General features: G+C 48.7%; 1 protein-coding gene across 1 annotated transcript in view; it reads left to right on the forward strand.

Annotated features, from left to right (window-relative positions):
- The window catches only part of cmtm4 (CKLF-like MARVEL transmembrane domain containing 4), a 77428-nt gene extending 67698 nt beyond the window's left edge, over positions 1-9730 (forward strand). The window contains exons 3-4 of the mRNA XM_078210538.1: positions 3336-3434; positions 6343-9730. Coding sequence (XP_078066664.1) covers positions 3336-3434; positions 6343-6519 — 276 coding nt within the window. The 3' untranslated portion in view covers positions 6520-9730. The remainder of the gene's footprint in view (positions 1-3335; positions 3435-6342) is intronic.
- The last annotated feature ends 5247 nt before the right edge of the window (positions 9731-14977 follow it).

The following is a 14977-nucleotide window of genomic DNA, read 5'->3' on the forward strand; positions in this document are numbered from 1 at the left end:
AGGAGAGGAGAGGTCACCCTGTTGGGAGTCTTTTATAGACCTCCTAAAAGTTCTAGAGAGGTTGAGGAAAGGATTGCGGAGTCAATCCTGCTTAGGAGTGAAAGTAATAGGGCAATTGTTATGGGGGATTTTAACTTGACTAATATTGACTGGAATTGTTGTAGCTCTAGCTCGTTAGAGGGGTCAGTTTTTGTTCAAAGCGTGCAGGAAGGTTTTTTGACTCAGTATGTAGACAGGCCAACTAGAGGTGAGGCTATATTGGATCTGGTGCTGGGAAATGAGCCAGACCAGGTGCTAGACTTGGAAGTTGGTGTGCATTTTGGTGATAGTGACCACAATTCGGTTACGTTCACCTTAGTGATGGAAAGGGATAGGCATGAACCTCGGGCCAGTGGTTTTAGCTGGGGGAAGGGTAATTATGAGGCTATTAGGAGAGAATTAGGAAACATAGGTTGGACTACGAGATTACAGGGACTGGGAACGTCCGACATGTGGAGTTTTTTCAAGGAGCAGCTACTGCGAGTCTGTGATAGGTATGTCCCTGTCAGGCAAGGAGGAATTGGTAGGGCTAGGGAACCGTGGTGCACCAAAAAAGTTTCTTTGTTGGTTAAAAAGAAAAAGGAGGCTTATGTTCGGATGAGACGTGAGCACTCGGGTAGTGCACTAGAAAGCTTTAGATTGGCTAAGAGGGAGTTGAAGAGCGAGCTTAGAAGGGCTAAAAGGGGACATGAGAAGACTTTGGCGGATAGGGTTAAAGAGAATCCTAAGGCGTTCTATAGGTATGTCAAGAACAGAAGGTTGGTTAGGGCAAGTTTAGGGCCAGTTATAGATGGCAGAGGGAAGTTATGTGTGGAACCGGAGGAGATTGGTGAAGCATTGAACCAATATTTCTCTTCGGTGTTCACGCAAGGGGACATGAATATAGCTGAGGAGGACACTGGGTTGCAAGGGAGTAGAATAGACAGTATTACAGTTGATAAGGAGGATGTGCAGGATATTCTGGAGGGTCTGAAAATAGATAAATCCCCTGGTCCGGATGGGATTTATCCAAGGATTCTCTGGGAGGCAAGAGAAGTGATTGCAGAGCCTCTGGCTCTGATCTTCAGGTCGTCGTTGGCCTCTGGTATAGTACCAGAAGATTGGAGGTTAGCGAATGTTGTCCCATTGTTTAAGAAGGGGAACAGAGACTTCCCCGGGAATTATAGACCGGTGAGTCTCACTTCTGTTGTCGGCAAGATGTTGGAAAAAATTATAAGGGATAGGATTTATAGTTATTTGGAGAGTAATGAATTGATAGGTGATAGTCAGCATGGTTTTGTGGCAGGTAGGTCGTGCCTTACTAACCTTATTGAGTTTTTTGAGAAAGTGACCAAGGAGGTGGATGGGGGCAAGGCAGTGGACGTGGTATATATGGATTTTAGTAAGGCGTTTGATAAGGTTCACCATGGTAGGCTTCTGCAGAAAATGCAGATGTATGGGATTGGGGGTGATCTAGGAAATTGGATCAGGAATTGGCTAGCGGATAGGAAACAGAGGGTGGTGGTTGATAGTAAATATTCATCATGGAGTGCGGTTACAAGTGGTGTACCTCAGGGATCTGTTTTGGGGCCACTGCTGTTTGTAATATTTATTAATGATCTGGATGAGGGTATAGTTGGGTGGATTAGCAAATTTGCTGATGACACCAAAGTCGGTGGTGTGGTAGACAGTGAGGAAGGGTGTCGTAGTTTGCAGGAAGACTTAGACAGGTTGCAAAGTTGGGCCGAGAGGTGGCGGATGGAGTTTAATGCGGAGAAGTGTGAGGTAATTCACTTTGGTAGGAATAACAGATGTGTTGAGTATAGGGCTAACGGGAGGACTTTGAATAGTGTGGAGGAGCAGAGGGATCTAGGTGTATGTGTGCATAGATCCCTGAAAGTTGGGAATCAAGTAGATAAGGTTGTTAAGAAGGCATATGGTGTCTTGGCGTTTATTGGTAGGGGGATTGAATTTAGGAGTCGTAGCGTTATGTTGCAACTGTACACAACTCTGGTGCGGCCGCACTTGGAGTACTGTGTGCAGTTCTGGTCCCCACATTACAGGAAGGATGTGGAGGCTTTGGAGAGGGTGCAGAGGAGGTTTACCAGGATGTTGCCTGGTATGGAGGGGAGATCCTATGAGGAGAGGCTGAGGGATTTGGGATTGTTTTCGCTGGAAAGGCGGCGGCTAAGAGGGGATCTTATTGAAACATATAAGATGATTAGAGGTTTAGATAGGGTGGATAGTGATAGCCTTTTTCCTCTGATGGAGAAATCCAGCACGAGGGGGCATGGCTTTAAATTGAGGGGGGGTAGTTATAGAACCGATGTCAGGGGTAGGTTCTTTACCCAGAGGGTGGTGAGGGATTGGAATGCCCTGCCAGCATCAGTAGTAAATGCGCCTAGTTTGGGGGCGTTTAAGAGATCCGTAGATAGGTTCATGGACGAAAAGAAATTGGTTTAGGTTGGAGGGTCACAGTTTTTTTTTTTAACTGGTCGGTGCAACATCGTGGGCCGAAGGGCCTGTTCTGCGCTGTAATGTTCTATGTTCTATGTTCTATGTTCTATGATGTGTTGGAGGGGAAAATCTGAAAGATTTCTGCTGTGTGTATTTCCTAACTCACACTAAGTCCTGACCACCCATCGCCCCCTGTGCTTGGTCACCTACATTGGCTTCCAGTCCAGCAACCATTGGGTTTTGAATTCTGTTTTCAAAGCCCTCCATGGCCTCACCCCTCCCTATCTCTCTGGTTCTTTTTTATTCATTCATGGGACATGGGCATCGCTGGCTGGCCAACATTTATTGTCCATCTCTAATTGCCCTTGGAGGACAGTTGAGTCAACCACATTGGAGTCACATATAGGCCAGACCGAGTAAGGATGGCAGATTTCCTTCCCTAAAGGCCATTAGTGAACCAGGTGGATTTTTCCGACAATCGACAATGGTTTCATGATCATCAGTAGATTCTAATTCCTGATATTTTTTATTGAATTCAAATTCCACCGTCTGCCGTGGCGGGATTTGAACCCGGGTCCCCAGAACATTGGCTGAGTTTCTGGATTAATAGTCTAGCGATTATACCACTCGGCCATCGCCTCCAGTCCCAGCACCCTCTGAGATATCTGCCATCTTCTAATTCTGGCCCCCTGCACATTCCTGATTGGTGTTTATGCCAGAATTCCCTCCCTAAATCTCTCCGTCTCTGTTTCCTGCTCTGAAACGCTCCTTTCAAACCTACCCCTTTGATCAGAATTGAAGTTGTGTTTGTGGATATAACCTCTTTCCATGGGTCAATGTTCTGTCTGTTTGTTCCTCAGGACTTGATCAACACTGTGGTCAGTGCTGTTCTCTTCTTCATTGCCTCCATCGTGCTGGCAGCCATGAACCAGAAGAAGGGAGGGGAGATCGCTGCTGTGGTAAGTTTACCCGCCCCCAACCCCGGGGTCATCTCCAGACCATAGACACCCCAGGGTTAACGAGTCCGAATCAATCCCATAATTCGAGGGAATGATCGACGCTCGGAGTCATTGGCCATCTGCTCTCAGAATCCCTTCAGCCAGGCAGTGGCTGTTTGTACCAACGCTCTGAAAACTGTCCAGTTAATCCCACTCCCTTGCTACTTTCTCCAGATCCCTCTACAACATTCTCCGTCAGCTAGTTATCCAGTTCCCTTTTAAAAGTAACGATTGCAGGGTGGCCCAGTAGTTAGCACTGCTGCCTCAACGCCAATTCCATTCTCCCCATGTCTGCGTGGATTTCCTCTCTGTGCTCCGGTTTCCTCCCACAGTCCAAAGATTGGCCATGCTAAATTGCCCCTTACTGTGCAAAGATGTGCAGGTTAGGTGGATTGGCCATGCTAAATTGCTCCTTTGTGTCTAAAGATGTGCAGGTTGGGTAGATTGGCCATGCTAAACAACCCCTTAGTGTCCAAAGATGTGCAGGTTAGGTGGATTGGCCATGCTAAATTGCTCCTTAGTGCCTAAAGATGAGCAGGTTAGGTGGGTTGGCCATGCTAAATTGCCCCTTAGTGTCCAAAGATGTACAGGTTAGGTGGATTGACCATGCTAAATTGCCCCTTAGTGTCCAAAGACGTGCAGGTTAGGTGGATTGGCCATGCTAAACTGCCCCTTAGTGTCCAAAGATGTGCAGGTTAGGTGGATTGGCCATGCTAAATTGCCCCTTAGTGTCCAAAGATGTGCAGGTTAGGTGGATTGACCATGCTAAACTGCCCCTTAGTGTCCAAAGATGTGCAGGTTAGGTGGATTGGCCATGCTAAATTGCCCCTTAGTGTCCAAAGATGTGCAGGTTAGGTGGATTGGCCATGCTAAATTGCCCCTTAGTGTCCAAAGATGTGCAGGTTAGGTGGATTGGCCATGCTAAATTGTCCCTCAGTGTTCAAAAATGTGCAGGTTGGGGGATTGGCCATGGTAAATGTACAGGGTTACGGGGCTAGGGCAGGGAGTGGGACTGGGCAAGATGTTCTTTCAGAGAGTCGTTGCAGACTCAGTGGGCCGAATGGCCTCCTGCACTGTAGGGATTCTGTGATTCTATTGTCCTTTCAGGCAGTATGTTCCAGATCGTCATAACTCGCTTTGTTTAAAAACAACAAAATTCTCCCCTTTTGTTTTTTTTGCCAATCACCATACATCTGTACCCCTGGTTACTGACCCCTTTGTCACAGGAAACAGTTTCTCCTTATTTACCCAGTGAAAACTCTCTGAATACCTCCATTAATTTTCTGTTCTCAGGAGAGATAAAGGTAGAGTTGCCATAATCCCAGATGACCATAGGCTGCTTCCTCCTTTGAGGGGGAGAGCTGACTGCTGGAGATTTAACCTGAGGGTCAGCACACCTCAGGGGAGGGGCAAGGTTGAGAAGGTGGGGCCTCATGGATAACCTCAGCTGGTACGGGAATTGAACCCACGCTGTTGGCATCATGAACCAGCCATCCAACCATTCGAGCTAGACCGACCTCTCAGGAGAAGAGTTCCAGTCTCTCCATGTTACTGAGGTCTCTCATCTTTGGTCCAAAAGTTTCCAACTGACTGCAATGATTAGAGATAGATTTTGGTTTGGTTTCTGAGTTGTGTTGTGAGGGAAGGGTAAGTCCAGGGCATGGCTGCTGATAGAGTCCGCTCTGGTCCAGGGGATGCATTCTATCTACCCACTGACCTGAGAACTTCAACCCAAGCCAATGTTGCCAGTAGGGAGAGTGCTGTACTGTCATGGATGCCGTCTGTCGGATGAGACTTTAACCCAAGGCCTTCACCTTCCCTCCCAGGTGGATGTCAACGATCCCATGGCAATGGTTTGTGAGCAATAGAGTTCTCCCTGGTGTGATGGCCAAAACCCCTCAATCAACATCACAGAATACATCATAGCTGGTCATTTATCACACTACTGTTTGCGGGATCTTGCTCTGCCCAAATTTACAACTGCATTTCCTATGTTGCAACAGTGTCTACACTTCAAAAAGGAAGAACTTCATCGATTGGAATTGATTTTGGGAATTCCTGTGGTTGTGAAAAGCACTAAAGTGGGAGGCAATGGCAGAGTGGTATTATCACTGGTCTAGTTATCCAGGGACCCAGGGGTGAAGCTCTGGGGACCCGGGTTCGGATCCCACCGTGGCAGATGGTGAAATTTGAATTTAACAAAAATCTGAAATTAAAGTAAAAGTCCACTGATGACCATGAAACCATTGTCGGAAAAACCCATCTGGTTCACTAGTGTCCTTTAGGGAAGGAAATCTGCCGTCCTTACCTGGTCTGGCCTACATGTGACTCCAGACCCACAGCAATGTGGTTGACTTTTTAAAATCCATTCGTGGGACATGGGCATCACTGGCTGGCCAGCATTTATTGCCCATCCCTAGTTGCCTTGGAGTTGAGAGTCAACCACATTGCTGTGGCTCTGGAGTCACATGTAGGCCAGACCAGGTAAGGATGGCAGATTTCCTTCCCTAAAGGACATTAGTGAACCAGATGGGTTTTTCCGACAATCGACAATGGTTTCATGGTCATCAGTAGATTCCTAATTCCAGATATTTTTTAGTGAATTCAAATTCCACCATCTGCCGTGGCGGGGTTTGAACCCGGGCCCCCAGAACATTAGCTGGATTAATAGTCCTGCGATAATACCACTAGGCCATCGCCTCTCAACTGCTCTTGGGGGTGGGCAGTAAATGTTGACCCAGCCAACGATGACCACATCCCATGAACGAATAAAAATAATCTTTTTACTTTTCTTATCCTGCTGTGCGTTTTTTTTGCCTCAAGAGATTCTTTCTTCTGTTAATTATAATTCCTGCCCTCACCCCACCAGGTGTTTGGCTTCCTGGCTGCAGGTGTCTACATTGTCAACTCGTACCTGGCCTTCAAGATATGGATCCTGACCGTCCGCCGCCAAACGGGGGGCCCGGCCAGTGAGTATACCCGTGCCCGCTCGGAATCTCGGGGAGAAGTGGAGGGGCGGCCTGAGATACAGCGTCTGGAAGGATGAAGAGGAGATGTTGACCTCTCTCTCTGCAGCGGGGAGAGGATCGAACCTCTGCAACAGTTGGCAGCTGAAGGATTGAATATCCGACATTTACAGAACAGACACTTGCAATGTTTTAGGAATGGCAGGTTAACCGTGGAGCGATGGAATATCGAGATTTGGAGTTGTGCTAGCTAGTGGGTGTGTAATTCTGAGGGGGACACTCTGGTTCTTGCCGGTGCTCCCTGGGCTGAGTGCTGAGAGTAAGTTGTCCACACTCTGATCCTGCTTTGCCGAGTGCCTATTGTGGACCATGTCCGAGATGCTCAAACTTCAGTGGCTGGGAGCGAGTGAAATATTAATAAATCAAAATGCTTTATTTATTGGCGCTGGAAGTGGGAAGCGAATATGAAGTGTGATTTGCGAACGTTTAATTTGAGTGGGAGTGAAGATCCCAAGAGAGGAGGGATGGTGGGGGGAGAAAGGGTGAGGGTTGATATGAGACACTGTGTCAGTCTAACCGAGAGCACAATGTATATTGTATAAAGAGTGCACGGTGCAGGAAGGAGCTTTGGATGGAATCTGAGTGATGCGTTGTCGAGTGGGGAATCTTGCTGGTTAACGAGTTGCTGTGTGCAGATAGCTCACACCCCTCCAACACGAAAGTGAAGGCTTTCCAATAGATTGCAATTCAAACAACTGCGGCGGGATCTCTTCCACAGATTCTGCCGAAGACAAAATCTTCATCGGTCTCCGTCTCCTTTCTCTTCCAAACATTTTCTTAAAAAAGAAAACAAAAATTATTCCAAAGATTGATCCTCGCTTGCGACCAAAAGATGAAAAAGTGACCACGGCTCAAGAGATTATTTTGGTGACCAAACAGATTTGTACATGTATCAAAATGTCAGATGTATCAAAGCGTAGAAAGGAAAGTCTTTGGCCCCAATGTTTATAATCGAATCCCAGGGACTTTTCCTTCCTGACCAATGTTATCATCCATTTGTTCCGGTGACTTGGATCTGAATTCCCAGCGTTTTGTGATTTCCTTTCTTGTTGTCAAAGCCTTTAGGAATTCTGAATATGTAACGTGCTAATGACTGGGTATTTATTGCTAGATTTGCTTGAAGCTGTTACCGAATCAGAACCTCTTTTTAAAACAAAACTTTGCTTTATCGGCTGAAATTTCCTTTGCAGACATAGGGGTGACTGTCTCTGGGTCCTCTTTACACCCACTCCTCTAGGTGGTGCTTACTGTCTCCGTGTCCTCTCTCCTTGGATGGGGGGAGGGGAACAGGAGTCAGCTCTTTAATACAAGGGGAACACCTTTCTATATTCACTGGTTAGATCAGCACTAGCGCATTTACTTGGCAGTAACCTGTACAGCTGGATGTTCAAACTCTCTTGAGTCCTGTTTAGTCTTCAGTGACACACAGGAGGTTTGAATCCCAGTGACCTGCAGCAGTCAGCCATGGTTGAGTGGGTAGCACTCTCATCACTGAGTCCAAAGATTGTGGATTCGAACCCCACTCCAAGGACTTGAGCCCATAATCTGTGTTTGACGCTGGCAGTGCAGCACTGAGGGGGTGCGGTGCTAGCTGAGGTGCTGCCTTTCGCTTGAGCCTGTTCGCTGAGGTTCTGTCTGTGCTCTTTAAACAAATCCCACGACACTAATTGAGGAGCAGGGGAACTATCCCAATGCCCTGGCCAATATTTGTCCCTTAACTGCCATCATTTTGAAAACATCCGGAACTTTCTGTGCACAGATTGGCTGCTGCGCTTCCTAAATTACAGCTTCAAAAAGTCCCTTAGTGACTGTGAAGCTCTGTGGAATTTCCAACAACGGACCAAATGTGGCCGGGACATCCCCTCCCCCGCCAGAATCTTACCAAAAACATATTTGTGTCTTCATATTGTCAAAAGCAGCTATGTACCCAAACTTGCAGCCAATGAGAGGTGGGTCTGCTGCACGGTAGTGTTGCCTGCCTGCCACTAGATGCCAGCAGTGTCCTGTGATTGCCCCTTTTAGGCTGGTGGTGGCCAGTGTAGGTCAGAGAGAGCGCCCTGGACCATTCGGGGTGAACAAGACGCCACCCAACCACCATTCCTGATGTTGGGTGCTTCATTTTTACCTGTGAATCAAACATTCCAACGCAGACAGTGCGATTTTTGTACAATGTTTCTAAGCTGTGTTGTAAATTGCTTCGAAACTCACCGAAAGTGCCTTTGACAGGAGCCCCGGGACCAGGATAGACATTATTTCCTGCAGCTTAGGCTCAGGAGTTGAGTTTGTTGATTCTCACTGCCTCCTTTTGCATTGCTGCTTCTCTGGGTGGGTCTGGGGATTCAAACTCATCTCTGATGGAAGTCTCACAACACCAGGTTAAAGTCCAACAGGTTTATTTGGTAGCACGAGCTTTCGGAGCGCTGCCATCATTTTGAAAACATTCGGAACTTTCTGTGCACAGATTGGCTGCTGCGCTTCCTAAATTACAGCTTCAAAAAGTCCCTTTGTGATTGTGAAGCTCTGTGGAATTTCCAACAACGGACCAAATGCGCTGCTCCAAAAGCTCGTGCTACCAAATAAACCTGTTGGACTTTAACCTGGTGTTGTGAGACTTCTTACTGTGCCCACCCCAGTCCAACGCCGGCATCTCCACATCATATCTGATGCACATTACTCTGTGTTAAGATGAATATTAAGATGAAGGCTGCGAAGAATCCCACAGTTTTGGAGTTTTTTGATTCGCAACGGTTTTATTCCACATTTTGCATCCCCCCCCCCCCCCCCGTGTCCCCGGGTTAATTTTCTGGAATTCTGCCTTCACAATGCTTCCCTGGGGGAAACTGAGAACAAGAATGTTCCCCACCCCGTCTTCTTTGGGGCTGAGCTGGGTCACTGCGAATTGGGAGGGAGCAGGGTAAGCGTGCTTTATCCTGAAGGCAATCTTACGGAGGTGAAAAGCTCTCCCAACAATGCCAGGGGCTGCCCGATGGCCCTTTGCAAGGTTGGTGTTCATTGTAGTCAGGTTTCCCTTGTCCTGTCCCAATGTGTGGCAGTCTGTTATTGGAATCGATTCTCTCTCTGTCTCTCTTTGCTCCTTCTCTCTTTGTCTTCTAAGAGCTGTATTTTTGTATGTGATTAGACTTTAGTTTGGTGGATGTCATTGGTTGGTACGGGTTCTCGCACCTTTCCTGTGTACCCATGTTATCAAATAAAACTGAATTTAATTGTTGAGGTTGTTGGGAGTGATTGGGAAGTGTGTGACGGGTTTGACTGAGGATTCCTGTCTCTTTTCAGGAGGGTCATTCAGGGAGAGGCTAACCATGTCATTTTCCTTCCTTCCTTTTAAAGGACAGTATGGCTCCAAGCAGCCCTCCAAACATGAGCAGGGAGGCCATTCGACAAATGAGTGAAATCCTATCCTAGCTGCGCAGGCAGACTTACCAGCGGAATGTTCCGGATGAAATTTCTCTTGCTCCTTCCCCCTCACCCCCCGATCAGCCCTAACACAATGCAAAATCTCATGGTCAGAAAGTTGTGGGTTCCCATTTCACCTCCATATCTTTGCCCCTTTCTCACATTACCTGCTGCTGAGATTCTCATCCGTGCTTTCATTACCTCTGGCCTCACCTATCCCAGCACACCCCAGGCTGTTCTCCCTCATTCCGCCCTCTGTTCACCTCAGGCCCTCTTTCCTGCCCCTTACGTTGCGCCCAGTGCCCTTTCCCGATCGCCCCTGTGCTTGCTCAGCCACGCTGGCTCCCAGTTCAGCAACATCCTGATTTTAAACTTCTCATCCTCATTTACAAATGTTTCCATGGCTTCATCCCGCTCCCTGTCTCTGTGATCTCCTCCAGCACCCACAGCACTCCGAGGTCTCTGCACTCCTCTAATTCCAGCCCCTTGTGCATCACCGATTTTAATCGTTCCACCAGCGGCAGCCGTGCCTTCATTTCCCTGGAATTCCCTCCCTAGACTTCTCTAACTCATTCACCTTTAAAGTTTATTTATTAGTGTCACAAGTCAGTTTACATTAACACTGCAGTGAAGTTACTGTGAAAATCCCCTAGTCGCCACACTCCGGCGCCTGTTCGGGTACACTGAGGGAGAATTTAGCACAGCTTATGCACATATTTTGGACTGTGGGAGGAAACCAGAGAAAACCCATGCAGACACGGGAAGAACAGACAGCGACCCAAGCCAGGAATCGAACCCGGGTCCCTGGCGCTGTGAGGCAACAGTGCTAACCACTGTGCCACCGTGCCACCAAAATTGCATCTGGGGAGGCAATGGCCTAGTGGTATTATCGCTAGACTATTAATCCAGAAGCTCAGCCAGTGTTCTGGGGACCTGGGTTCAAATCCCGTCACAGCAGATGGTGGAATTTGAATTTGATAAAAAATATCTGGAATTAAGAATCTACTGATGACCATGAAACCATTGTCGATTGTTGGAAAAACCCATCTGGTTCACTAATGCCCTTTAAGAAAGGAAATCTGCCGTCCTTACCCGGTCTGGCCTACATGTGACTCCAGACGCACAGCGATGGTTGACTCTTAACTGCCCTCGGGCATCTAGGGATGGGCAATAAATGCTGGCCCAGCCAGCGACGCCCATGTCCCACAGATGAATTTTTAAAAATCCCTTAAAACCTATCTCAAGCCTGATTTAATATCTTCTCATGTAGCTTGGTGTCAAATTTTGTTTTCTAATTCTCCCAGTGAAACATAATGTTTTATTCTGTTAAAGGAGTTGTATAGATATAAGCTATATAAATATAAGCTATATATATGTTTCCTGATTTGGTATAACCTTTCCGTTCCGGTGATACCCATTGTAATATTTTGTCCCGTGCTTCTATATCCTTTCAGCTGGGCTGTAAATAGTTACTTTCTCCCTGAACTTGCCATATAAATGTTGACATTTTTGACAAACTGGATTGTGCTGTAGGGACACCCAGCAGCCTCCAGATGGCACTGTGGGCAGGTACACTGTGACTCAACAGCACCACCACGAGGCTCCTTGCGTCACTGCGGGGATTGGCAATGCACCTTCCAAATGCCCAGACACCTTGGGTACTTGCCCCTTGGATCCATGGTACTTGCCCCTTCCTCTCACAAGTGATCTGTTTTCACTGGAGACACCCGCCCCCCAGGTATCCTAAACAATATCTATCAACCAACATCACTGAAACAAAGATTGCACTCTCATTATTGCATTGCTGTTTATGGGATCTTGCTTTGTGCAATGTGGCTCCCGCATCTCTCAAATGACAACACAATGCACCTTCTAACAATGCAGCACTCCCTCAGTACTGACCCTCTGACAGTGCGGCACTCCCTCACACTGACCCTCTGACAGTGCGGCACTCCCTCAGTACTGACCCTCTGACAGTGCAGCACAGCCTCAGTACTGACCCTCTGACAGTGCGGCACTCCCTCAGTACTGACCCTCTGACAGTGCAGCACAGCCTCACACTGACCCTCTGACAGTGCGGCACTCCCTCAGTACTGACCCTCTGACAGTGCGGCACTCCCTCAGTACTGACCCTCTGACAATGTGGCACTCCCTCAGTACTGACCCTCTGACAGTGCGGCACTCCCTCAGCACTGACCCTCTGACAGTGCAGCACTCCCTCAGCACTGACCCTCTGACAGTGCAGCACTCACTCAGCACTGACCCGCTGACAGTGCGGCACTCCCTCGGTACTGACCCTCTGACAGTGTGGCACTCCCTCGGTACTGACCCTCTGACATTGCGGCACTTCCTCGATACTGACCCTCCAACAGTGCGGTACTGACCCTCTGACAGTGTGACATTCCCTCGGTGTTGGTCCTCTAACAGTGCGGCACTCCCTCAGTACTGACCCTCTGACAGTGCAGCACTCCCTCAGTACTGACCCTCTGCTCTGCCTGGGAAGGTAGTTGAGGCCGAAACCTGACAATCTTAAAAAGTATTTGGATGAACACTTGAAATATCACATTCAAGGATATGGGGCAAGTTCTGGACAATGGGATTAGTGCGCCTTTAGTGGTATTGACGCTGCAGACTCGATGGGCTGAAGGGCCTTTTCTGCGCTGTATGATTCTATGACCCCACCAACTGGTCTATACTTCAAACAAACCTCATACACAGCTTAACCATAGCAGCCACGAAGCAATGACCAGGAGAACTGGCTAACTCTCCTCATAGCCCAGGAGTATCCGAACCAAAACTTCACCCAGTCGACAACAGCTCATTCAATGAAGGCCTGGAATCGTTTAGAAAACACTTGCATTTCGATGGCACCTTCCACGTCTACAGGACATCCCAAAGTGCTTTGCAACTATTCCAAGTACTTTTCAAGTGTAACCATGGCACAGTGGGTTAGCACTGCTGCCTCCCAGCACCAGGGACCCGGGTTCGATTCTCGGCTTGGGTCACTGACAGTATGGAGTTTGCACGTTCTCCCCGTGTCTGCGTGGGTTTCCTCCGGTTTCCTCCCACAGTCTGAAAGGCGTACTGGTTAGGTGCATTGACCTGAACAGGCGCCGGAGTGTGGCGTTAGGGGAGTTTCACAGCAACTTCATTGCAGTGTTAATGTTAGCCTTCCTTGTGACTAATAAACTTTGAAAACTTTTAAGGAGGGGCAGTACTTGAAAACCTCTCATTGTCAATTCCCCTTCCCTGGGAAAAAGACTGTGCGTTCATGCTATCTGTGCCCCTCATGAATTTATACACCTCAGTAAGGTCACCCCTCATTCTCCTACGTTCCAAGGAATAAAATCCTAGCCTGGCCAACTTCTCCCTATAACTCAGGACCACTCGTCCTGGCAACATCCTCGTCAATCTTCTTTGCACTCTTTCCAGTTTATCAACCTCTTTCCTATAACAGGGTGACCAAAACTCTGCACAATACTCAAGAGTGTGGGCTCACCAATGATATATACAACTTTAACATAGCGTCCCAACTCCTACACTCAGTGCCCTGACTGATGAAGGCCGCGCCTTCCTCACCTCCCTGTCCACCTGTCACGCTGCTACCAATGAGCCAAGGGTGTGAAAGGAGTCTCAGAAATGACAGCCTTCAGTTCTGTATTCACCAAACACACTCACCATGACGTGACGTCATTCACATTTGTAAATAAATTTGGAACAAGCTGAGGTTTGAATTCCAGGTTCCTCATGTTCCAATGTTCATGTTGAAAGTGAAACAGCCAAAGCTTCCCATTCTGCCCCAACACACAGGAGCCTCGCTATCTGCTAAAATCACTTCCTGATACGATGGGTATTTTTAGGAACTTCTGCTTTTGTTTCTATTCCCTCTGATCTCCGCGCTTTATTTCATCAGCTTTCCAAATCTGCAAAACGCAGAGGCTTAATTCATCATTCACCAGACTCCGTCAACTGGTGTTAATGCAAAGTCACCAACACTTCAACGCAGAATATTACATTGTCAGAGGGTCAGTACTGAGGGAGTGCCGCACTGTCAGAGGGTCAGTGCTGAGGGAGTGCCGCACTGTCAGAGGGTCAGTACTGAGGGAGTGCTGCATTGTCACATGGTCAGTACTGAGGGAGTGCCGCACTGTCAGAGGGTCAGTACTGAGGGAGTGCCGCACTGTCAGAGGGTCAGTACTGAGGGAGTGCTGCACTGTCACAGGGTCAGTACTGAGGGAGTGCCGCACTGTCAGAGGGTCAGTACTGAGGGAGTGCCGCACTGTCAGAGGGTCAGTACTGAGGGCGTGCCGCACTGTCAGAGGGTCAGTACTGAAGGACTGCCGCACTGTCAGAGGGTCAGTACTGAGGGAGTGCCGCACTGTCAGAGGGTCAGTACTGAGGGAGTGCTGCACTGTCAGAGAGTCAGTGCTGAGGGAGTGCCGCACTGTCAGAGGGTCAGTGCTGAGGGAGTGCCGCACTGTCAGAGGGTCAGTGCTGAGGGAGTGCCGCACTGTCAGAGGGTCAGTACTGAGGGCGTGCCGCACTGCCGGAGGGTCAGTACTGAGGGAGTGCCGCACTGTCAGAGGGTCAGAGTGAGGGAGTGCTGAACTGTCAGAGGGTCAGTACTGAGGGAGTGCCGCCCTGTCAGAGGGTCAGTACTGAGGGAGTGCCGCACTATCAGAGGGTCAGTACTGAGGGAGTGCCGCACTGTCAGAGGGTCAGTGCTGAGGGAGTGCCGCACTGTCAGAGGGTCAGTGCTGAGGGAGTGCCGCACTATCAGAGGGTCAGTGCTGAGGGAGTGCCGCACTGCCGGAGGGTCAGTACTGAGGGAGTGCCGCATTGTCAGAGGGTCAGTACTGAGGGAGTGCCGCACAGTCAGAGCATCAGTACTGAGGGAGTGCCGCACTGCCGGAGGGTCAGTGCTGAGGGAGTGCCGCACTGTCAGAGGATCAGTGCTGAGGGAGTGCCGCACTGTCAGAAGGTCAGTACTGAGGGAGTGCCGCAGTGTCGGAGAGTCAGTACTGAGGGAGTGCCGCAGTGTCAGAAGGTCAGTACTGAGGGAGT

The sequence above is a fragment of the Mustelus asterias genome, chromosome 4 (assembly GCF_964213995.1).
Source record: "Mustelus asterias chromosome 4, sMusAst1.hap1.1, whole genome shotgun sequence".
Taxonomy (NCBI): Eukaryota; Metazoa; Chordata; class Chondrichthyes; order Carcharhiniformes; family Triakidae; genus Mustelus; species Mustelus asterias.